Here is a 24558-nt window from a genome sequence, read left to right on the forward strand (position 1 = left end):
CTCTCCGCTCTGTGGAAGTGAACCATTGTGGTCGTGCTGTTTCCCACTGAGCACCGGGACGCCTGTGCTGGTCCAGAGTGGGTCATCGGCGTTGTCTCAGGGATGGACTCCAAATCCCAGCGTCCTCTCTGCTCTCGAGGAGAGTGGCCTGAGCGGAAGTGGTGAGCCTGCCGGTGGGTGTGGGCTGCTAGGAATCTTGTGTAGTCTCCTGTGCTCGCCGGTGCTGACGCTGTGGAAGCCAGAGTGCTGGGTTCGGATGAGATCAGGGACTCCGAGGATGAGGAGGAGCCTTGAGAGGAAGGGGTGTGGCCTGGTAAGGATGACATAGCATCTGTCTCAGCTTCTGAGAGCGCCACCCTGTGGTGCGGGCTCAGGACCACATCCCAACCCGCTGTCAAGCTCGCTGAGGGGCAGGTAGCTGAGAGGGCGGTCCGGCCTCCAAGGAGGTCGGTAGTCAGACTAAAAAGGCAACAAAAAGGTGAGTTAGTGATGGAGATAATCGACGCATTTACCAAACTTTTAAGACTTCCTCTACGTCTAATAGTTCAACTACATACTTCCCCATCCAAACCAGACTTTATAGGCAGGAATGGAGTCCAATCATAGATAAAACAGGATGCTGTGAACGCTGCCTTAAAGATTGTGCAATTTTCAAACCAGCAAATTGTCGAAATCCAACTTTAAATCAATGAGTTAAGTGCTGACCCCAACAAGCACACATTTTCAGTCAGTTCCACTGACCTTTACAGATCTCCAACAGAAACCAGTTTGAGAATCAGGAAGTAATTATATTTCAGAACTGATGGAAGACTTGTACCTCATGTACCTGTCTGGGGAAACTCCTCGGCTTCCCTTCTTCTGAGCTATAGCAGCCGATCAGACAGCTCTCTGAGTTTGGCTGGTAGGGCAACATCTCCGGACCCTGGAAGATAAACCGGATCAGAAGGGCAGAGCGCATCATCGTACGCAGGTAAATCTGAGAGCGAGGAAACATAAAGTCACCTGGTAGTCCAGTCGGTCCAGGTGGTCCAAGCTGTACGAGACACTGGGCAGGTAGTTGTTACCGGGGTGTTGATCATTTGATGCTGTGGGGAGGTAGCCATTGGGTGGATAGACATCAGGTGAGATCATGTGGCTGTTGGCTGGGTAAGGGTCAGGGGTCACAGTCATGTGACCATAGTAGCTCCTGTGTAAAGGAAGAGGCCAGCCACATCAAGCAGAAGGAGTCATGGATGGAAAAGTGATGAGTTCACAGTTGGAATTCCACAGCCAAGCGTTCCAATTGGCTACATCGGTACCAACTGAGGACACTGGTATCAGTTACCAATGCTACTGCTGACATTGGTAAGTAGTTGGCACCAATATATGCAAATAAAGGAAATACATTTCTTTATTTCCCACAATCCTAATGGATATTACCAAGTGTAATTAGCTCTTTCAGCTGCTAGCCGTGTTTGTGTCCATCAGGGCAGCAGGACAGAGCGCAGCGTCATCTCTGCTGGCAGCGCCGGCTCTGACCTTATGGACTCCATGTCACATGGAAAACAGTTCGATGTGAACAACGTTTGAGCTGTTTACTACCGAGTATGTGGTCATAAAACGTGATCTTTGAGCGGACATGTCCGACTCCGCAGAGCGAAGAACACCCAAGGCATCAGTGTGGAAGTATGCTTCACCAGAAACCCGTCCTGCACTGACCTCAGCAGAACCGCCTGCTGCTCATTAATATTTATGACTGCAGTTTTTTTCCTGTCGGTCCACCTCAATTTTTAAGCTAAAGTTTGGGCGTCGTCACAAAAATGAATCAAACTCCATTTAATGCACTAACATTTTCTCTGCCTCCTTCAGCAGAACCAGAACCAGAACATGTCCGTTCAACATCTCTTCTTTTCCCAAACGAAACAAACTTCCTGGATGTTTATGAACGGCCACATTTTCCAGAACCTTCACCGTGTTGCTGTTTCTTTCTACAGATTTGTGAGAATCCTGCAGTTTTTATATGTCTCCCTGATTCCAGTGAGCTGAAACTTTATTAAAGAGACAATGTCATGTAGATTCATCCCATTTTAGCTTTCCATCATGTTTTCATGGTGGTTAATCAAAAACCAACCTCTGGTGTTGTTAGGGTTAGCTGTGCTAAAGACCTGGGTGGACCTAGCCCCGCCTCCAAGGTGCAGCTCCTCCCCACTCTGCTCCTTTAGACTAGCCAGCAGCAATTAGCAATCATCTGGTGGAACTGCTGAGCTCATAATAGGAGTGTGACGTTAAAGGGTTAATAGAGGAGCCATGTTGGGATGACTTCCTGGAGGCGGAGCTTCAGAAAAAGCAGGAGCTTTTAAAGAAACAGGCCAAATCAGGAAGTAAAATTTATTTTAAGTCATGTGATATAAACAGCATTTTTATAACAGCTGAAGCTAACATGGCTACCAGGTTGTGCTATAAGATGGAAAACACAGAATCTGCCCCTTCAAAGGTTGCAGGCCGAGAGGAAATGAGGCAAACCGAGAAACTTTAGCAGACAACCTTTGCGATCACTTGTTGCCAGATGTCTCAGGTTCTGCAGAGCGTTGTGTGTTCGATACCCACCCGGCGCCATAGACGTCCGGCTGGCCCTCGTCCCCCTCCACCAGGCCCAGGGCCCTCAGCGCCTCCCAGTGCCTCTCTGATGGGACGCTGCACTCGATGGCGCAGTGGGACCGCCGCCTCCTGTGACCACGCCCCCTCTTGCTGTCCACCTGCACTGTGATTGGCTGGCCATACTCGTCCACAAAGTGCAGCTCCTCCCGGCGCCGGTGGCGGGGCGGTTCGTGAGTTTTACCCTGAGGGACGGGAACCAGGAGGGCAGAATGAACTGAGCTGGACAAACAGTTTATTTTAAATAGGAAAATTCATGTTAATGGTGAACGATTAGAGCCAAATGGCTCCAGAAAAGATCTCAGAATATAACTATTCTGGTTGATATTTCAGATTTTCCATGTTGGAAATTTCTGTATCATGTATAAACATCAGAATAAAGGCTTGAAATATTTGACTCTGTTGTAAATCTGTGATTTTCTGATATGAGAGACAAATATTGAAATTTTCACTTTAATTACATTTTTGTACCTGCACCTGAAAATGCATGAAATCTGTTCAACCTTCTCAGAAACCTGGAAATAAACCCCAGCAGCTCGACTGAAGCCAACAAAAGAAGGAAAGTCCGAATCGGGATTCGGTTCCGAGTCGGACCGGATGCTGAGATCAACGCTGGGAAGCAGAGAGACCAGCTGGTTCTGCAGCATTTCCTCCTGAGCTGCGGCGCCATCAAACATTTACAGACGTGAGACTTTGAGCAGGTGGGTTTTATCGTGCAGCAGAGCCTGGCTGAGTGGGAGTTCAGGACCAGGCCGGCCGCCGCTCTTCTAGCTTCCTGCCGTGCCTGGCTGTCATTGTGTTACATAAAGATGATTCACACTCCATTTTATCTGAGAACATAAAAACATTTTGCATAAGCTGAACATGAGGAAACCTGATCGAGCCGAGCAGCAGCTGATTTCCACCTGAAAATAAATCTGGTAAAATCTCAGAATTTAAAATAAAACTTGGATTATATTCTGGTGGCAGGAAGTCCTGTTGAGCACGGTGGTGGAAGAGTCATGATGTGGGCTGCCTGAGCTCAGAGAAACACCCACTTACTGCTGACATTTTACTCATGAATTATGATTTTGTCTGTTGTCAGAAATTTAAATAAAAAAATTGACAAACTTATTTTTTATGTTTTTATTTTAATAAAAAGAAACATTTTTGAATCATTTTATACTTTTTAACAAAATCATTTTTACTTTTGTATTCTTTTAATAAAAATGTAGTTTTTATCATTTTTTGAATAAAGACAATTATTTTTATTGCCACTATGAATTTTTGTAGAATCAAAATGAAAAAATTCCTCCATTGATATTGAAACTTTAATCAGAACCCAAAGACTCCTGTCTCATTCAGGAATTAATCAATAATCAATATTTATGTTGCCGTATTTTAAAATGCTTCCCATGTTTTTTTTAAGCACATATTTGATGCTAGTTGCCATGACAACCAGCACCTGCAGCAGCCACATCTGAACAGGTGTGTTTTAGTGGACGTGTTTCCTGGTCCGGCGCCGCGGCTCCTCATGGAGCCCAGATGCAGCTCCATGTAGGTCAGGACTCAGTCCGCCGTAACCCCACGACCCGGACCGCGGTGTTCAGACAGCGCAGGGCCCCGGGCCCCACACACACACACACACACACACAGTAACACACACAGTAACACACACACACACACAGTAACACACACAGTAACACACACACACACAGTAACACACACACACAATAACACACACAGTAACACACACACACAATAACACACAGTAACACACACACACACACAGTAACACACAGTAACACACACACAAAGAGCCGCACAGCGTCGCGCTCCGCTGCACTCTGACACTAACTCGTCCCGATTCGTCGCCTCGATGTTTGTGAAGCTCAACAAACGCGACGATTTTCCTCCTCGGCCCAAAACTCAGGCAGGAAAGAGACTCGCTGCAGTTTAGCCACTACAGAACCACCAGAACCACCAGAACCACCAGAACCACCAGAACCACCAGAACCATCAGAATCAGAACCATCAGAATCAGAACCATCAGAACCATCAGAACCATCAGAACCATCAGAACCACCAGAACCATCAGAACCATCAGAATCAGAACCATCAGAACCATCAGAACCATCAGAACCATCAGAACCACCAGAACCATCAGAACCATCAGAACCACCAGAACCACCAGAACCATCAGAACCATCAGAATCAGAACCATCAGAACCATCAGAACCACCAGAACCATCAGAACTACCAGAACCATCAGAACCATCAGAATCAGAACCATCAGAACCACCAGAACCATCAGAACCATCAGAACCATCAGAACCACCAGAACCATCAGAATCAGAACCATCAGAATCAGAACCATCAGAACCATCAGAACCATCAGAACCATCAGAACCACCAGAACCATCAGAACCATCAGAATCAGAACCATCAGAACCATCAGAACCATCAGAACCATCAGAACCACCAGAACCATCAGAACCATCAGAACCACCAGAACCACCAGAACCATCAGAACCATCAGAATCAGAACCATCAGAACCATCAGAACCATCAGAACCATCAGAACCACCAGAACCATCAGAACCATCAGAATCAGAACCATCAGAACCATCAGAACCATCAGAACCATCAGAACCACCAGAACCATCAGAACCATCAGAACCATCAGAACCACCAGAACCATCAGAACCATCAGAATCATCAGAACCACCAGAACCACCAGAACCATCAGAACCATCAGAACCACCAGAATCAGAACCATCAGAATCAGAACCATCAGAATCATCAGAACCATCAGAACCATCAGAACCATCAGAACCATCAGAACCACCAGAACCATCAGAACCATCAGAATCAGAACCATCAGAACCATCAGAACCATCAGAACCATCAGAACCACCAGAACCATCAGAACCATCAGAATCATCAGAACCACCAGAACCACCAGAACCATCAGAACCACCAGAATCAGAACCATCAGAATCAGAACCATCAGAATCATCAGAACCATCAGAACCATCAGAACCATCAGAACTACCAGAACCATCAGAACCATCAGAACCATCAGAACCACCAGAACCATCAGAACCACCAGAACCATCAGAACCACCAGAACCATCAGAACCATCAGAATCAGAACCATCAGAACCATCAGAACCACCAGAACCATCAGAACCATCAGAATCAGAACCATCAGAACCATCAGAACCATCAGAATCAGAACCACCAGAACCATCAGAACCACCAGAACCATCAGAACCACCAGAACCATCAGAACCACCAGAACCATCAGAACCATCAGAATCAGAACCATCAGAACCATCAGAACCATCAGAACCACCAGAACCATCAGAACCATCAGAACCATCAGAACCATCAGAACCACCAGAACCATCAGAACCATCAGAACCATCAGAACCACCAGAACCATCAGAACCATCAGAACCATCAGAACCACCAGAACCATCAGAACCATCAGAATCATCAGAACCACCAGAACCATCAGAACCACCAGAATCAGAACCATCAGAATCAGAACCACCAGAATCAGAACCATCAGAATCAGAACCATCAGAACCATCAGAACCATCAGAACCACCAGAACCATCAGAACCACCAGAACCATCAGAACCATCAGAATCAGAACCATCAGAACCATCAGAACCATCAGAACCACCAGAACCATCAGAACCATCAGAACCATCAGAACCACCAGAACCATCAGAACCACCAGAACCATCAGAACCACCAGAATCATCAGAACCACCAGAACCATCAGAACCACCAGAACCATCAGAACCATCAGAATCAGAACCATCAGAACCATCAGAACCACCAGAACCATCAGAACCATCAGAACCATCAGAATCAGAACCATCAGAACCATCAGAACCATCAGAACCACCAGAACCATCAGAACCATCAGAATCAGAACCATCAGAACCACCAGAACCATCAGAACCATCAGAACCACCAGAACCATCAGAACCATCAGAACCATCAGAACCATCAGAACCACTAAAACCACCAGAACCACCAGAACCATCAGAACCATCAGAACCATCAGAACCATCAGAACCATCAGAACCACCAGAACCATCAGAACCACCAGAACCATCAGAACCACCAGAACCACCAGAACCATCAGAACCATCAGAACCATCAGAACCACCAGAACCATCAGAACCACCAGAACCACCAGAACCATCAGAACCATCAGAACCACCAGAACCACCAGAACCATCAGAACCATCAGAACCACCAGAACCATCAGAACCACCAGAACCATCAGAACCACCAGAACCATCAGAACCATCAGAACCACCAGAACCACCAGAACCATCAGAACCATTCTGATTTTACTGAAGATGAAACCAACCAGCATTCAGTGCTGCTGTCAGAGGAACAGGACTTTGGGCTTTAACTAGGCCAGTCACCATAACAAATGTTCCTGGATGATAAACTTTAAGTTCTAAAACACATTTAACCGGAACTGAAAGACATTTTAATATCAAAATATATTAAATGAATTATGAAGTTTCTTAGCAAAATGATCTTTTGAAAAAGCATAAAGAGACGCAGGAAAAACAGAACCAAACCCAGAAGCTCAGTTCTGGTTCATCTGCTGCTCTGGAAACTTTTCCTCTGGTTTCCGGATCAGGATCTGCTGCTTCCAGTCGTCTATTTAAGTTGTGTTGAGATCAGAACCCGAGGCGCCGTCGGAGCGCCGGCCCACACCGGGACACGAAGCCGTCCGGGCCTCAGCGGGTCGACGGGGTTCACCCAGCAGGGCCTGGATTCTCGTCAGGCTCAGCAAAATGGCTGCTGAGCCGTGAGGTTTGTGAAGCGGAGGGTGACTCAGCCTTCGCTTTGTACCAAACTCTGTCCTTCAGGGAGCTGATTGGTGCGGCGGGTCGCCCTTCTCATGCGTTCAGTCGCAGCGCAGACAGATGTGCAGAAGCTTCAGGTTCAATGAGTCGGCATTAAAAACCTCCAGAGGTCAGCGAACGCATCATGACTAAACACTGGAAAACCAACATCAGGAATATTTCACTGGGAAAGTTCTGAAAAGTGCGGCATGCATTTGCATTCTTAGAGCCAGTATGGTTGTGATTGTTTCAGTTATCAGGCAACCAGTTTCCCGTCACAGACCAGAGTTAGGTCTGGACTTTGACTAGGCCTGCATCATAATGCTGCCACCACCGTGTTTCAGATGGAACTGAAGAAACTCTGAGACCAGAACCAAACCAGCTGCACTTTGACTCAGATTCACACTGTTCCTTCCTGATGGTCCAGTCGACCCGGTTCTACTAAAAACAGAACTGCACAATCTGCTGTGGTTCTGAGTCAAACCAGCCTGTTCTCCTCCTGGCCTGTGGGGGCGCTGCACCAACAACCATTGCAGGAAACGACACTAAAACCTCTGAAGACGCTGAGAATAACTTCCTGTTTCACCAGATGAAACAAGATGGAGGCGTCAGAGTTTAGAGTTTAGTGATTTCTCTTTAGTCTTTGGCTGAAGACCAGGAGCCATTTTCCTCCAGGCTGGGATCACACCTCAATCACACCTCAATCACACCTCACCAACTGGACTGGACTTTCTAAACAAACAGGGTGCTGGATCTGCTCAGGATGAAAGATTTTATTTCATAAAATAAATAAAACAACATAAAAACATGCCACACTTTTCAGATTATTTCTTTGCTCAATGTTTTGAAAGTCACGCTTCACTTTTCTATTTTCTGAACAACAATCACAATAAAATCTGTTTGGTTCTGAGGTCCAACAGAACCTGCAAAGCTGGAACAGAACCGCCTCAGAAATGGAAAAAAAACAAAACAATTTCAGGTCAGGATGTTCAGAATCTGAAATCTGAAATTTTTGTTTCTGATTTTTTGAAGAAAACACAAAAAGAAAATGATAAAAGAAATGAACGACGTGAAGAAATGTTCAGCTTCTGCTTCGCCTGTCATCCCTCCATCATCCCTCCATCATCCATCCATCCATCATCCCTCCATCATCCCTCCATCAACCATCCATCCATCCATCCATCCATCATCCATCCATCAACCATCCATCATCCATCCATCCATCATCCATCATCCATCCCTCCATCATCCATCCCTCCATCATCCATCCATCCCTCTATCATCCCTCCATCCATCCATCCATCCCTCCATCATCCCTCCTCTCACCTTGCGGCTCAGCCTGCAGCCCATCGTTGCTCGGCGGTGGACAGGAAGCTGCAGAGAGAAAAGGATGGATGTGTTTCCACGCCGTTCGCCCACCGCCTCACATCTCCAACTCTGCTGACCCACAATCCTCAGCTGATCAGCTGTGGCCCCCCGGGACTCCAGCTCCCATGATGCCGCGGGGCGAGCAGCGGCGGGTGGGCTGCAGGTCCATGGCGTTAAATAAACCCAGATAGAGGGATGAAGAACATCTGTCCTCCTCTTCTTCAGCCTGCTGTGTCTGCAGAGCCGCTCCCAGCAGCCAATCACAGAGCCAGGATGCTGAAGAGCAGAGGCGGGCGCTCTGATTGGCTGAGAGCTCACTGAATCCATTCAGCCCTTTTCTGTCCTTTCTTCCTCTGTCATCACTTTGTTTTTGCTGTGCAGGCAGACAACCTCCCCCCGTTCACCCTTTAACCTCCACCCAGCAGGCATCCAACCATCCAGGCATCCAACCATCCAGGCATCCAACCATCCAGGCATCCAACCAACCAACAATGCAGATCTTCTGTCTTTATTTCTGTAACCTTCTCTTTTCATTCTCTCCTCCATAAAAACAAGTGTTCAGTGCAGCGACTCATCACTCCTCCTGTTTGGTGTTAGAGCGCCATCTAGTGACCATGTGACCAAATGATGCTGAATCCACAGGAATAAAACCTTATAGGAGAATATTCTGTTTTCTATTTATAACACAATATAGTAACTATGTTAAATTCAGTTGTTATAAAAATGCTAAATATATTAAATAAGACTAAAGAAATTTGACTTCCTGATTTAACTACTTGTGTCGCTGTCTCTTTAAGAAGCTCCTGCTCTTTCTGAAGCTCCGCCTCCAGAAAGTTATCCCAACATGGCTCCTCTATTCACCCTTTAACGTTTTTACCAGCGTTGCTCTGAGCAGCTGCTGCTACCATGAGCTCAGCAATTCCAGCTGTTTGCTAATTGATGCTGGCTAGTCTGAAGGAGCCTTGTAGGCGGGGCTAGCTCCACACAGGCATTTAGCAGCTGAATGATTGCCATGAAGAACCTGACATGCAATGCTGGGAGCCATGCAGATATGGTTCTGGTTCTGGATCGGAGTCGGGCAGCTTGCTGTGGTTCTGGTTCTGGTCCGGTTTCATTCACCCTGAGCTTTGAGTGTTAGTCTGAGTTTTCTGTTCAACAAAAACACTTTGCAACCCTGCGTTGTGGTGAAGAAGTTTAATCCTTTTTTTTTTTTTTTTACAGACATTTACATGAAGTTGCTGGTTAGCCAACGGTTAGCCGACATGTAGCCGATGGTTAGCCAATGGTTAGCTGACAGGTAGCCGACAATTAGCGAACAGGTAGCCGATGGTTAGCCAACAGTTAGCTGTCAGTTAGCCAGCAGTTAGCCAATGGTTAACCAACAGTTATTCAACAGTTAGCCAGCAGTTAGCCAACATGTAGCTGATGATTAGCCGACAGGTAGCTGACGGTTAGCCTAGAGTTATCTGACAGTTAGCTGACAGTTAGCTGTCAGTTAGCCGCTGCGGGTGTACAGGTCAGTAAGTGATCCAGTTTCGGTCAGAAGAGAAGCAAAAGCAGAGTCGTCACTTTAAAACATTTTCTCTTGCATTTTCCTTGGACTTCCAGTGAAAACGTCTCCAACTCGATCCGTTCTGACCCATAATGGTTCTGGAGAGAACATTAAAACCCTCGTTACAGTGGAGACAGGGCCGGTCCTTTGTGGACATCTGCTCCGACAGTTCATGGAGAAATGTCACAAATCAACAAAATTATTAAAACTTTATTCCCACAGTCACCAAGGAAACAGAAAACTATGCAACAAAACAAAATCTGACAATCTTGGACTTTGTGTGAAGACGCTAATGTTGTTTTCCGGTGATTGTTCTGGGATCATTTAATGATTAAGATTGGGGATTAGAGGGAAGGACTCGTTAGCTTAGCGCCGGACCTGGACTGCCAGGGTGGGAAACCTGATCTCAGGGTACCTGAGGTAAGATACTGACCACGCCTCAGCAATCCGATGAACCGTCACTTTAATGTCACAATGTAACCTCTGGGAGTTTAACTGGATTCATACGGACGCCTTTTGCAAAGTTACAAAATAAACAGCAATAATTTGAATTATTTAGCGTAAAAGAATAAAATGGGGCTTTAATTTCCAAAGTCATATTTTTCTCGTTCCATTCATTTATTTATGTCACAGTTTTAGCTAAATATTGGCTAAACTGCAAATTCACACATCGATAAATGGAATGCAGAAATTTATATCCATATTTGCTAATTTAGCTCTGAGGTAAATATTTAGTTTGAATAAAAAGAATGAGTTAAAAATCAAATATTTAGCTTCAAACGCAATGTGAAATTTGAAGCTAAATATATTCATTTTAAGTCTAACTATTTGGCTTGCTCGCTTAATATTTAGTTTGCTAAATAGTTTGAAGCTAAATATGTAGTTTTAGTCTAGATATCTAGCTTGTTAGCTAAATCATTAGCTTGCTAACTGTAGCAGCTGCTAATGAAATAATGACTGAAATATGAATCCAATTTTATGACAAGTAGCCCAAATTATTGCTGTTATTTCTGACTGTGTAACTTTACAACGGAAGTCCGCAGATTCGTTTTAAATGTGAGATTTTCACAAGAGTGAGACATCTTTCTAATTGACCAGCTTCGGCAGGTAAACCTGCTTCCAGTGGGAAACTCTTATTTTTCCAGTTTCCGGTCTCCTGTTTGTGTTTGTTCCCGTCAGATCAGCTCGTTTTGCCCCAGGTCTGGTTCTGGTTCTGGTTCTGGTTCCGTTCAGGCTGAATCAGTTTCCAGTCCAGACTCAGTTAAAACAGCAGCTTGTGAATTATTAAGGGTCAGCGGCGGTTCTCCTGGTTCTGCTCACAGCCACAGAGTCAGGAGTCCGGCCAGGCCGGCCAGCAGGACCGGCGCCGTGCTCACAGAACCGGAACCAGCCGAGACGTTGGACCGAGGAAACGTTTTCTGCCAGATCTCCTGCTTCCTGATGACTCTCTCCTCCCTCTTCTCAGCCTCCTCTTCCTCCCGCGGCGCTCTGGATGTGGCAGGGAAGAAGACTTCCTGCTGCACGGTTCCTGGAGGAGGCGAGTCTGCAGCGCTGCGAGCCGTGGGGGTCATACTGGGGGTACTGGGAGCTCTGGGAGTCATGGCAGCAGGAGCAGCAGTGAATGTTGATGAAGGACTCGCAGCAGGAGGCGGATCAGATGACCCCACGGTGACCTCCTCCTCTTCCTCCACCTCAGGACCTACAACACAAAATATTCCACCATGACATCACTTATCATTTCATAACAACTGGATCATAAATTGAGTTCAAATTCAGTTTGGAGGTGGAAGAGGATTTGATACTAAAGAAGAAAGTCAGAAAAAGAAAAGATTTTCTAAATCTGAGGCGAATCAAACTACACAGACAACAGAGGAGTCAGTTTCTGACAAACATCAGAAATGTAATCAATCAATCAATCAAATTAATTTTATTTGTATAGCACGTTCCAGCAGCAAGGCATTTCAAAGTCATAAACACAAAGTCATGCAACATATAATCAACAATACATTGTTCCATATTACATTTCAAATAAAACTCTAATCAGCTGGTTTTTACTTGAGATTTAAAGGAAGTCAGGGTTTCTGCTGTTTTACAGTTTTCTGGAAGTTTGTTCCAAATTTTTGGTGCATAGATGCTGAAAGCTGCTTCTCCTCTCTTGGTTCTGGTTCTGGGGATGCAGAGCAGAACCAGAACCTGAGAGTCTGGAAGGTTGATACAACAACAGCAGATCTTTGATGTATTGTGGTGCTAAACCGTTCAGTGATTTATAAACTAACAACAGTATTTTAAAATCTATTCTTTGAGCTACAGGGAGCCAGTGGAGGGACTTTAAAACTGCTGTTATGTCTCTATCTTCCTGGGTCTAGTGAGAACAGGAGCAGCAGCTTCTGGATCAGCTGGAGGATTGATTTGTTGGACAGGCCTGTGAAGACGCTGTTACAATAATCAATGCGACTAAAGATAAACGCATGGATGAGTTTCTCTAGATCTGGCTGAGACATTAGTCCTCTAATCCTGGAGATGTTCTTCAGGTGATAGAAGGCCGACTTTGTAACTGTCTTTATGTGGCTCTGGAGGTTCAGGTCAGAGGTCATCACTACTCCCAGGATCGCTAGTTTTTAGTTGTAATAACTGAAGCTGTGCATTGACTCTAGATCTATAGCTCTAGATCTATAACTCTAGATCTATAGCTCTAGATCTATAGCTCTAGATCTATAGCTCTAGATCTATAGCTATAGATCTAGAGCTCTAGATCCACAGATCTAGATCTATAGCTATAGAGCTATAACTCTAGATCTATAGCTATAGATCTATAACTCTAGATCTATAGCTCTAGATCTACAGATCTAGATCTATAGCTCTAGATCGTTCCTCTTTAGGTCCTAAAATAATGACTTCAGTTTTGTTTCTGTTCAGTTGGAGAAAGTTTTGGCACATCCACACATTTATCTGTTCTAAACATTTATTCAGTGATTGGATGGGGTCAAAGGTCACCTGGTGACCTCATAATGTAGAGCTGTGTGTCATAGTTATGGTATCTAATATTATTTCCTGTTATAACCTGAGCTAGTGGGAGAATATAAATATTGAATAAGCGGGGTCCTAAGATTGAACCTTGGGGTACCCCACACGTGACCTTTGACCTCTTTGATGAGAAGTTTCCAATTGAAACAAAGAAATCCCTGTTCTTTATGTAGGATTCAAACCAGTCGAGCACCGAACCGGAGAGTCCGACCCAACTCTCCAGTCCATTCAGTAATATGTCAAAAGCTGCACTGAGGTCCAACAGAACCAGAACCAGAACCAGCACCGGGGTTCTCCCACAGTCCATATTTATATGGATATTTAAGAAACAAGATTTTCTGTAATTCACTTTGCTTGAAAAAAATCTAAAATTTTGAGATTGAAAAACATGGAAGTTTATGAAAAGACGAGGAAGAAACGAGTCGGAACATTTCCTACCGCACAGATTGTTCTCACACTTCTGCAGGTTTTCTGGACAGCTGGAGCACCAATCGCCTTCAACGTACGGCCGCTGGTCCTCAAAGTTCCCCCTGAACACACACACACACACACACAGAGATACACACACAGATACACACAGATACACACAGATACACACAGAGACACACACACACACACACACAGATACACACAGATACACACAGAGACACACACACACACACACAGATACACACACAGATACACACACAGAGAGATACACACACAGATACACACACAGAGAGATACACACACAGATACACACACAGAGAGATACACACACAGATACACACACACACAGATACACACACAGAGATACACACACAGATACACACACACACAGAGAGATACACTCACAGAGATACACACACAAACAGATACACACAGAGACACACACACACAGACACACACACACAGATACACACAGAGATACACACACACACACACACAGATACACACAGAGACACACACACACAGAGATACACACACAGATACACACAGATACACACAGAGACACACACACACACACAGATACACACACAGATACACACACAGATACACACAGAGACACACACACACACAGATACACACAGAGACACACAGAGACACACACACACACAGATACACACAGAGACACACACACACACAGACACACACACACAGATACACACAGAGATACACACACACACACACACAGATACACACAGAGACACACACACACAGAGATACACACACAGATACACACAGATACACACAGAGACACACACACACACACAGATACACACACAGATACACACACAGATACACACAGAGACACACACACACACACAGATACACACAGATACACACAGAGACACACACACACACACAGATACACACAGAGACACACACACACACACAGATACACACAGAGACACACACACAGATACACACAGAGATACACACACACACACACACACAGATACACACAGAGACACACACACACAGAGATACACACACAGATACACACAGATACACACAGATACACACACACACAGAGATACACACACAGATACACACAGATACACACAGAGACACACACACACACACAGATACACACACAGATACACACAGAGACACACACACACACACAGATACACACAGAGACACACACACACACAGATACACACAGAGACACACACACACACACACAGATACACACAGAGACACACATAAAGGTTCTGATCAGTCGGCGGTTCATCTGGCTCCTGTCCACCAGGGGGAGCTCTCGCACAGCGACTGACTGTAATGATCTGAATTGGACCAACATGCAGATTTACACTGGGGATGAAGAGGGTTGCCATGACAACCCGAGGTCATGTGACTCCTGGAAGGTTCTACACCTTGTTGAAATTATGATAAATAAAAAATAAACCGACAGTTTGGAGAAACACGGAAAGATGTGAGGCTGCCTGGAGATCAAAGGGAGCTGTTGCTAAGCAACCTGAAATTAAATTTATTCTGAATTCATAATTTGTTTGAACAAAACTGAATTAAATACATTTTCAAGACGTTAAATGTCGGCAGTCAGTTGAGCAGAGTCACAACATTAGATCTGAACTTTGACTAGACCCTTTCAGCTGATCCAGCAGAATGATTGACAGCATTAAGACCCGCCTCCTGGCTCTGACCCGGGTGTGTGTTAATGTGTGTGTGTGTGTTAATGTGTGTGTGTGTGTTATTGTGTGTGTGTGTTAATGTGTGTGTGTGTGTGTGTGTTAGTGTGTGTTAGTGTGTGTTAGTGTGTGTGTTATTGTGTGTGTGTGTTAATGTGTGTGTGTGTGTTAATGTGTGTGTGTGTGTGTGTGTGTTATTGTGTGTGTGTGTGTGTTAATGTGTGTTAATGTGTGTGTGTGTGTGTTAATGTGTGTGTGTGTGTTATTGTGTGTGTGTGTTAATGTGTGTGTGTGTTAATGTGTGTGTGTGTGTGTGTGTGTGTTATTGTGTGTGTGTGTGTGTTAATGTGTGTGTGTGTGTGTGTGTGTGTGTGTGTTAGTGTGTGTGTGTTAATGTGTGTGTGTGTTAATGTGTGTGTGTGTGTGTGTGTGTGTGTGTTATTGTGTGTGTGTGTTAATGTGTGTGTGTGTGTGTTAGTGTGTGTGTGTTAGTGTGTGTGTGTGTGTGTGTGTGTTATTGTGTGTGTGTGTTAATGTGTGTGTGTGTGTGTGTGTGTGTTAATGTGTGTGTGTGTGTTAATGTGTGTGTGTGTGTGTGTGTGTTATTGTGTGTGTGTGTTAATGTGTGTGTGTGTGTGTGTGTGTTAGTGTGTGTGTGTTAGTGTGTGTGTGTGAGTCAGGACTGACGCTGGGAAGTAGTTGCAGACCAGGAAGGACACTCGCTCCCAGTCCAGTCCCTCCATCGTGTTGCAGAGATGGAACGCACATCCGACCCGGTGTGTGTCGGCCCAAACCATCTGCAACACACACACCGTTGAGACGTGATCACCTCCACACACACCTGCCTCTACACTAGAGTGTGTGTGTGAGAGACCTGTGTGTAGTGCCCACACATCTTGTCTTCATCACAGCTGTTGTTCTGGTAGTCGAAGTTCAAATGTTCTGCAACAGAAACTGGGCTCAGAAAAAAAATCCTGTTTTTGTGTCTTTGTTGCCTGGTTGTGACGGGCGCGGCCATGACTCACCCAGGAACCATTTCTCCAGAGCGTCTCGGAGGTCCAGAGGCCCGCTGCTCACATACAGATTCTCCCCGGTGTCGTCCAGCTCCGGGTTGTGGTTCCAGATGCATTTAGTAACGTAGCTCTCTGCGACCAGCTTCAGGTTGGGGTCCCATTTCTGCACAGAGAGCAGAAATCAGCAGGGAGAAAAAACTTTTCCTCCCAGCCTGGAGGATAAATGGTTCACATAAAATCTTAAAGGGGAAGAATCCTGTTTTACAGGTGAAGTGACGCTTCACGGCATAAAAATGGTAGAAGAAATTTGACCTCCTGATTTAATGCCTTGAAATTGGGCCTCTGTCTCTTTAAGAAGCTCCTGCTCTTCCTGAAGCTCCGCCTCCAGGAAGTCATCCAACATGGCTCCTCTTTTAACCCTTCAATGACTTTACCAGCACTGCAATGAGGAGCTGCTCCTATAATGAGCTCAGCAGATGTTTGCTAAATGCTGCTGGCTAGTCTGAAGGCGCTGCGGCTTGAAGGCGGGGCTACGTCCACCCAGGCGTTTAGCATGGAGATGAGAGGATTTAAGAACCAGAGGAGCACTGCAGGTTTGTTTCTGATTACATAACTTTAAAATATGATGGAAAGATTTTTTAAAATGACACCGGCCCTTTAAAACATGACAGATACCTGGTCAGCGCTCTGACCTCTGACCTCTGGCAATTTCCGTGTTTTTCGGCTGCTGCGTCTCGGGGTGTTGAGCAGAATATGACTTCCTGTTCAATCAGCCAATAGCGTTTCAGATTTGGTTTACTCTGTGAAAGGGGGCGGGGCTTAAATCAGTGATTGGTTAAAATATCAGACTGTAACCATGGCAACACATGTACTTTCACAGATTAGTGAAACGTAATTTTACACAATTTAAAAGTTTTGATTTGTTTCTGCTCAAATCATTCATCTTAGTGAATTTCTTGTTTTAATGAATGAATATTTTAGATTTGACACGTTTGTCGTCTTTGCAGAAACATTTTTCCGTCTCCAGTTTTCTACAGATGAGACCAGAGGTTCTGCTGCCGACCCGGTTCTGCTGCCGACCCGGTTCTGCTGTGACCCGGTTCTGCTGCCGACCCAGTTCTGCTGCCGACCCAGTTTTGCTGCCGACCCGGTTCTGCTGCCGACCCGGTTCTGCTGTGTCCCAGTTCTGCTGCCTCCGCCATCTTGGTTCTGGGTTTTCATCAATATAGTTTCTTTGGCTAAATGTTGTTTAGCTTCAGTTCCGGGTTTTTTGGTCATTTTTTCTTATTTTCATGCATTTAGCATGAAAAATGCTAAATTTGTCATGAATTTAAAAGTTTTGAATTCTGTGGAACTTTTTCTGCCTAATTATGATTCTATAATCAATTATGATTCTATAATCAATTATGATTCTACAATCGTAATAAATTCCTGAAGATAGAAACATGAATTTGGTTATTTATATGCAACATTTTCTGCAGATGGATCCATGTTGCACCACTTTGTGTTTTTGCTGTGAAGCTCTGTGAAATGCTGCTGAAATGTGATACACAAATAAAATTTGAATTTGAAAATCTGTTGCCATCAGATTGAAAACTAATAAACAGATCCATAAACAAAAATGCAGAATATAATTTGGTTTTAGTTTTATGACATAGTTCCAGTCTGTTTTCCTCATAAATTATTGTTTTTATTTATTTCATTATTTTAATTTAGCCTTTCAAGCAGCCATACTGAATCAGGGTCATGACCTTTGACCTTTTGTAGCGGCTGAGCTCTGGTTTCACATTGCAGGCATAGAAACTAACTATATGAAATATCACTGTTCTGACATGATTTTCTTGTTTGTGTTTTTAAGGATATTTATGAGTTAATATTTTTTATATTGTAATTTAGATCAAAAGTTTTTATTTTTGATAACAATGTTTGTCCTCCTGCCAGGCTCCTCCCCTTTTATATGAAATATGTAAATGAAACTCCAGTTCATTTAGTTCATTTTAAGTCTGCGATTTTTGCTTTTTATGTTATTTATTAATCCATTTATTATTTTTATTGATATTATGTGTGTGGGTGTGTCTGCGTGTGTGTCTGCGTGTGTGTGTGTGTGTGTGTGTGTGTGTGTGTGTGTGTGTGTGTGTGTGTGATCAGACACAAACATCTGCTCTGTGTTAGCCTCTGAATGCGTCACGCTCGCCTCCTGACTCGCGGCAGCAGCTGATTGTTTCTGCGGCTCAGAGTTCAGGACGAGCCTCAGGAAGTTTAAAGTTTTTTATTCAGATTGAAAAATCAAATTGTTCCTGTTGATTTTCTGCTGCAGGAAGGTTTTGCTCCTTTGCTGGAGACACCAGAACCAGAACATCTGCTCCACCTCCAGCTGCTGTGGCTCTTAGTCAAACCAGCCTGTTCCCCTCCTGGCCTGTGGGGGCGCTGCACCCACAACCACTGCAGGAAACGACACTAAAACCTCTGAAGACACTGAGAGCAACTTCCTGTTTCAACAGATGAGACAAGATGGAGGCGTCAGAGTTTAGTGATTTCTCTTTAGTCTTTGGCTGAAGACCAGGAGCCATTTTTGCTGCTAGCGCTAGGCTAACACGTTAGCTTTGGTTACCCAGAATGCCCTGCGCTGTAGTCCACTTCCTGCTTTTGGAGCACTCTCTGGTCCGCTTAGCGTTCACGTTCAAACCGAACCAGACTGAGGTTTGGAGGACCAGAGGTCAGAGGTCAGAGGTTGCTTAGCATTCACACGTGGCCAACCAAACCGGAGTTTCTAAGGAAGCGGAGCGGAGTTGGGATCAAGCGGACTGGACGTGGCTGCTGGTGTTTCAAACAGGAAACTGTATAAATTAATCTGAAAATGAGAAGCGGTGGCCATTACTGTCTTAAAGGAACAGCATCTTAATTCATAGATTCAGATTAACTTAATCTGTGAGTTAGTCCAGCTCTGTCTGTTTGGGGCGTTTGGCTTCGTTCAGCAGAGAACCTGGACCTGACGGATCGTTTCTCTTTGGTGGAGTTCAGGCTGGAGGTCAGCTCTAGGTCAGCTGCTTCTTAAATCTCTCCAAGGAGAAAATCATGTTTTTCTTTCGGGTTGTTTTGCCCCTCGTTGAACCCCTCACTGTTTGCTCTGTATACAACATTTTTGTCCAGGTGGGGCCTCCATACTCCCGGCGATGGTCTCTCTGGGTTCACTCCCTCTCACTTCTACAACTCCAGACACTGATTGGAGACAAACACACATTCCTGCAGCAGATCTTCATCTCTACCTAATTTTCATTTCTGCTCAGGTAAACATGGAGCTGGCCGGTTCCCACAGCGTACGGCTCCGTTGCTCAACGCTCCGTTGCTCAAAGCTCCGTTGCTCAACGCTCCGTTGCTCAACGCTCCGTTGCTCAAAGCTCCGTTGCTCTGTGGTCATTAATTGGAGGTCGTCCGCAGAGGAAACTCCCCTCAGCGCCGTCGGACCTGAGCAGCTCAGTTCGTGTCGAGGCTCAGATTATTAAACTGGACTCTCTCCAAACGGTGTGGCGCAATCCTGCTGCTGCAGTCGGAGACAAATAAGAGGCAATAAATGAGGCAACCAGCAATAAAACATGATCAGCCAGGAGCTGCGGCAGCCGCAGCATTCCTGCGATCCATTAAAAAATATCACAATAACAGAAAACCAGGTCGTTTCTGATGTCATGATCCCAGATTTCATGTTTCCTGTTGCTCCGCCCTGATCTTCATCCGCCCTGCCTCCTCTTCTTCACCTCTTCATCGTTCCTCTCCAGACCAACGTTCCTGCTTCTCCTGGTTTTCCTCCAATTTCCAAGCAGATTAGAATCCACAGAACCTCCTGGCAGGGGTCAAAGGTCAGCGGGAACCAGAGGGGCTGGGACTGGATCCACTCCTAGCTGAGATGTAGTTCAGTGATTATCAGATTATCACTCTGGAGGAAAACTACCAGGTGTCACAAGAGTTTGGGTGGGACTGAGTAACAGAACCGTTTTACAGAACCAGAACCTTCCTGAAGACCCGCTGCAGGTTCTCCTTCATCCAGGAATTTTGCACAACGCTGGAAAACAGAAAGACGATTCATTCACTGCAGCAGCAGAAACGTTACCAGAATAAAAGCTGGAGATGAACTGAGTCACAGAAAGTCCAAATTCTTGTTTCTCGCTCCGTAGACTCGTTGCCATAGCAACCAACAACGAATGTTTCAGGATTTAATGCCAAAAATCATTTCAGAAGATTCAGTTTGTTACAGTCTCATGTTTCAGGATCGATGTTTATTCTGTGATTATTAATAAGTGATCACTGTGGAAGACTAGCTACTGCTGCTATTAGCTAAGCTAACAGAGCGGTGATTAGCTACAGCTGCTATTAGCTAAGCTAACACAGCGGTGATTAGCTACAGCTGCTATTAGCTCAGCTAACACAGCGGTGATTAGCTACAGCTGCTATTAGCTAAGCTAACAGAGCAGTGATTAGCTACAGCTGCTATTAGCTCAGCTAACACAGCGGTGATTAGCTACTGCTGCTATTAGCTAAGCTAACAGAGCGGTGATTAGCTACAGCTGCTATTAGCTAAGCTAACAGAGCAGTGATTAGCTACAGCTGCTATTAGCTCAGCTAACACAGCGGTGATTAGCTACAGCTGCTATTAGCTAAGCTAACAGAGCTGTGATTAGCTACAGCTGCTATTAGCTCAGCTAACAAAGCGGTGATTAGCTACAGCTGTCATTAGCTAAGCTAACATAGTGGTGATTAGCTACTGCTGTCGTTAGCTAAGCTAACAGAGCAGTGATTAGCTACAGCTGTCATTAGCTAAGCTAACACAGCGGTGATTAGCTACTGCTGTCATTAGCTAAGCTAAAAGAGCGGTGATTAGCTACTGCAGTCATCAGCTAAGCTAACAGAGCGGTGATTAGCTACTGCTGTCATTAGCTAAGCTAACAGAGCGGTGATTAGCTACTGCTGTCATTAGCTAAGCTAACAGAGCGGTGATTAGCTACTGCTGTCATCAGCTAAGCTAACACAGCAGTGATTAGCTACTGCTGTCATTAGCTAAGCTAACACAGTGGTGATTAGCTACTGCTGTCATTAGCTAAGCTAACACAGCGGCGATAGATTAGCTCTTCTGATGTTTTTGCTTTGGTCGTATTTTTTATTTTAACTGAACCTAAACACGCACAATTCTGCAGCATATCTACACGTTACGCTGTCAAAGTCAAGCTAGCATAATGCTTTTCTCTCTCGCTGTGTTTTTAATTGAACTTTTTTTTACCTTGTTATCTAGTCGTAGCAAAGCCCTGCATCCATTTTTCTTTTATGTATCATGTCTACATTTGAGATTTACTGCTTTATATCGACAACAGTTAAACCCGATGCTAGCTATCGTTAGCAAGCAGCTGTTAGCCCTCCAGCAGGAAGTTGAGGGCGGGATCTACCGTGTGATGTCATGCTGCGTCAGTTTATTCTCTGCTTAACGCATCACAGAGGATCCCAGTGAAACCTGCTGAACTTTGGGATTAGATGTGGGAATTCTTGCATGTGGTTCTGTTTACGATTAGAACTGGACCAGAACCAGACCCATTTCTGAGACCCCTCAGTCTGATGGCGCTGTGTCGTCCTTCCACTTAATTATCCCAGCCTAAGTGGGTTTGTGACTGTGACCGCTCACCGCGGCGCTGCGGCTCGCCTCTCTGAGACGCTTCTTGCTGGTTTCCTCCCAGGTCAAAGGTCAGAGAGGCTGATGTGGCGAGGCTTCTCCTCATGCTGCAGGAATTTGCTACTCAGGCGATTTTATGCACGGAATCAGAGCAGAAATGATTTAATGTTGGTGGAAAAATACCAGGCAGAGTTTAGAGCTCATGTTTCTGCTGCACCAAGCCGGGATTTGAACCCACAACCTTCCAGCAGCAAATGAGAGCTTTAGGAATCTCGGTTCTTCTCATCTCATCGGGAACTCTGAGGGCAGCTAACGGCGCCGCAGCTCTGACAGGAGGCATGCTAGGAAATGACCTGCACCGCTTGAATAATCTGAGTTAATCTGAGAGCAGAGAGAAAAAAACTCCCGATGAACGGAGCGAACAGACGCACTAATCATAACTTCTCTTCCTCTCCCTCCATCCGACCCGTTCTGTTTCTGGTTCTGTTCTGGTTCTGGTTCTGGTTAATGGTTCTGTTCTGGTTCTGGTTATTAAACTTAAAACTAAATTAACAGCAGTAATTTCAGTTCTTCAGTCATGAGAGCAAAAAAGGGGAATTAAGTTTTCAAACCTCTGAGGTCTGATTGGATTTACACCACAAAGGCAGATCATACGGGTCCAACCCGGTACTGGAGAACTTTCAGTCCGTACCCTCCTGATGGTCCAGTCGACCCGGTTCCACTGGAACCAGAACATCTGCTCCACCTGCAGCTGCTGTGGCTCTGAGTCAGACCAGCCTGTTCCCCTCCTGGCCTGTGGGGGCGCTGCACCAACAACCACTGCAGGAAACGACACTAAAACCTCTGAAGACACTGAGAGCAACTTCCTGTTTCACCGATGAAACAAGATGGAGGCGTCAAGAGTTTAGTGATTTCTCTTTAGTCGTTGGCTGAAGACCAGGAGCCATTTCTGATGCTAGCGCTAGGCTAACATGTTAGCTTTGGTTACCCAGAATGCTCTGCGCTCTGTAGTTCACTTCCTGCTATTGGAGCGCTCTCTGGTCCGCTTGGTGTTCACATTCAAACCGAACCAGATTTCATTTCAACCGAACCCAGACCAAGGTTTGGAGGACCAGAGGTCAGAGGTCGATTAGTGTTCACACCTCACCAACTGGACCAGATTTTCTAGCAAATGGACTTGAAATGAATAATGAAACTCTTATTTAGCTAAAACTGAAATGAAAGCTGATGTTCTGACAGCAGAGCCGTTGTTCGGGCTCTGGATGGAGGCTCCAGGCGGCGGAGCGGGGCGGAGCGGGGCGGCTCTTACCAGGGGCATCATGGCCGACGCGCTGGGGAAACCCGTCCTCTGTAGAAGTTGTGCATCTCCACCAGCAGCTCCTCCTCCGACTCGCTCAGGAAGCTCCAGGCTCCAGGAACCAGCAGGGCCCCCAGCAGGCTCATCCAGGATGGGGCTCCCATCGGCGGGCGGCGCGGCGCCGACACCCCCTGGTCCTGGAGCTCCGCCGAGGGGCCCCAACCTGAGGGGGCCCCTGCTGCTCAGACTGGCTCTTGAGGTGCATGGTGGGTAACGGTCCTGAGTAAATCCTGAGGTGATCCAGAATCCAGCGGCGGGGATCAGAGTGTGTGTGTGTGTGAACAATGTGCCGTTGTCTCAGAGTGTGTGAGAGTTTTGTCCTCAGTGCCGCTCTCGCTCAGCTCTGCAGACCGTTCTGACTCTGACTCAGATTTAACTGAGCCAGGATCCTCCTCCTTCACACACACACACACACACACACACACACACACACACACACACACCACACACACACACACACACACACACACACACACACACACACACACACCCTCACCATCCCCCCGCCCATCAGGATCACATGACCCACCCCAAGTTAAACCTGCAGCAGAATGAAGACAGATAAATTCACCTCAGAGATTGGCTCACGTTTCCTGCTCTGGAACCAGCGCTCCCAGTACCAGCTCCCAGTACCAGCTCCCAGTACCAGCTCCCAGTACCAGCTCCCAGTACCAGCTCCCAGTACCAGCTCCCAGTACCAGCTCCCAGCACCAGCTCCCAGTACCAGCTCCCAGTACCAGCTCCCAGTACCAGCTCCCAGCACCAGCTCCCAGTACCAGCTCCCAGTACCAGCTCCCAGTACCAGCTCCCAGTACCAGCTCCCTTCCTCACTGGATTCCTCTCCAGCTTTTCCTTCATTATCATTTTATTTTGGTAAATTTAAACTTTACAAAATAAAATGTTTCTTATAAGCCAATTAATTCCCAAACAGGAGGAATTAAATATTTAAAACATCTACAA

At 45.7% G+C, this 24558-nt stretch overlaps 2 protein-coding genes across 3 annotated transcripts; both read right to left on the reverse strand.

Annotated features, from left to right (window-relative positions):
• Window positions 1-251: 251 nt before the first annotated feature.
• Window positions 252-9077, reverse strand: LOC129354423 (uncharacterized). 2 transcript variants are annotated; one of them, XM_055023895.1, is made up of 5 exons: window positions 8826-9077; window positions 2587-2819; window positions 1003-1186; window positions 827-922; window positions 252-459 (listed from the first exon to the last, which is right to left on the reverse strand). In XM_055023895.1, exons 1-5 carry the CDS (start codon window positions 8847-8849, stop codon window positions 337-339), a joined length of 660 nt encoding a protein of 219 aa, XP_054879870.1. In that variant the 5' UTR covers window positions 8850-9077; the 3' UTR covers window positions 252-336. The 2 variants fall into 2 exon arrangements, with proteins under 2 accessions (XP_054879870.1, XP_054879869.1); XM_055023894.1 differs by having other exon boundaries at window positions 818-922.
• A 2170-nt stretch (window positions 9078-11247) lies between these two features.
• Window positions 11248-23929, reverse strand: LOC129354438 (peptidase inhibitor 16-like). Its single transcript, XM_055023904.1, has 6 exons — window positions 23551-23929; window positions 16601-16751; window positions 16450-16517; window positions 16263-16372; window positions 13882-13973; window positions 11248-12118 (listed from the first exon to the last, which is right to left on the reverse strand). Exons 1-6 carry the CDS (start codon window positions 23560-23562, stop codon window positions 11736-11738), a joined length of 816 nt encoding a protein of 271 aa, XP_054879879.1. The 5' UTR covers window positions 23563-23929; the 3' UTR covers window positions 11248-11735.
• Between the last annotated feature and the right edge of the window lie 629 nt (window positions 23930-24558).

Source organism: Poeciliopsis prolifica, unplaced genomic scaffold (assembly GCF_027474105.1).
Source record: "Poeciliopsis prolifica strain line A6 unplaced genomic scaffold, Auburn_PproV2 SCAFFOLD110, whole genome shotgun sequence".
Classification (NCBI taxonomy): Eukaryota; Metazoa; Chordata; class Actinopteri; order Cyprinodontiformes; family Poeciliidae; genus Poeciliopsis; species Poeciliopsis prolifica.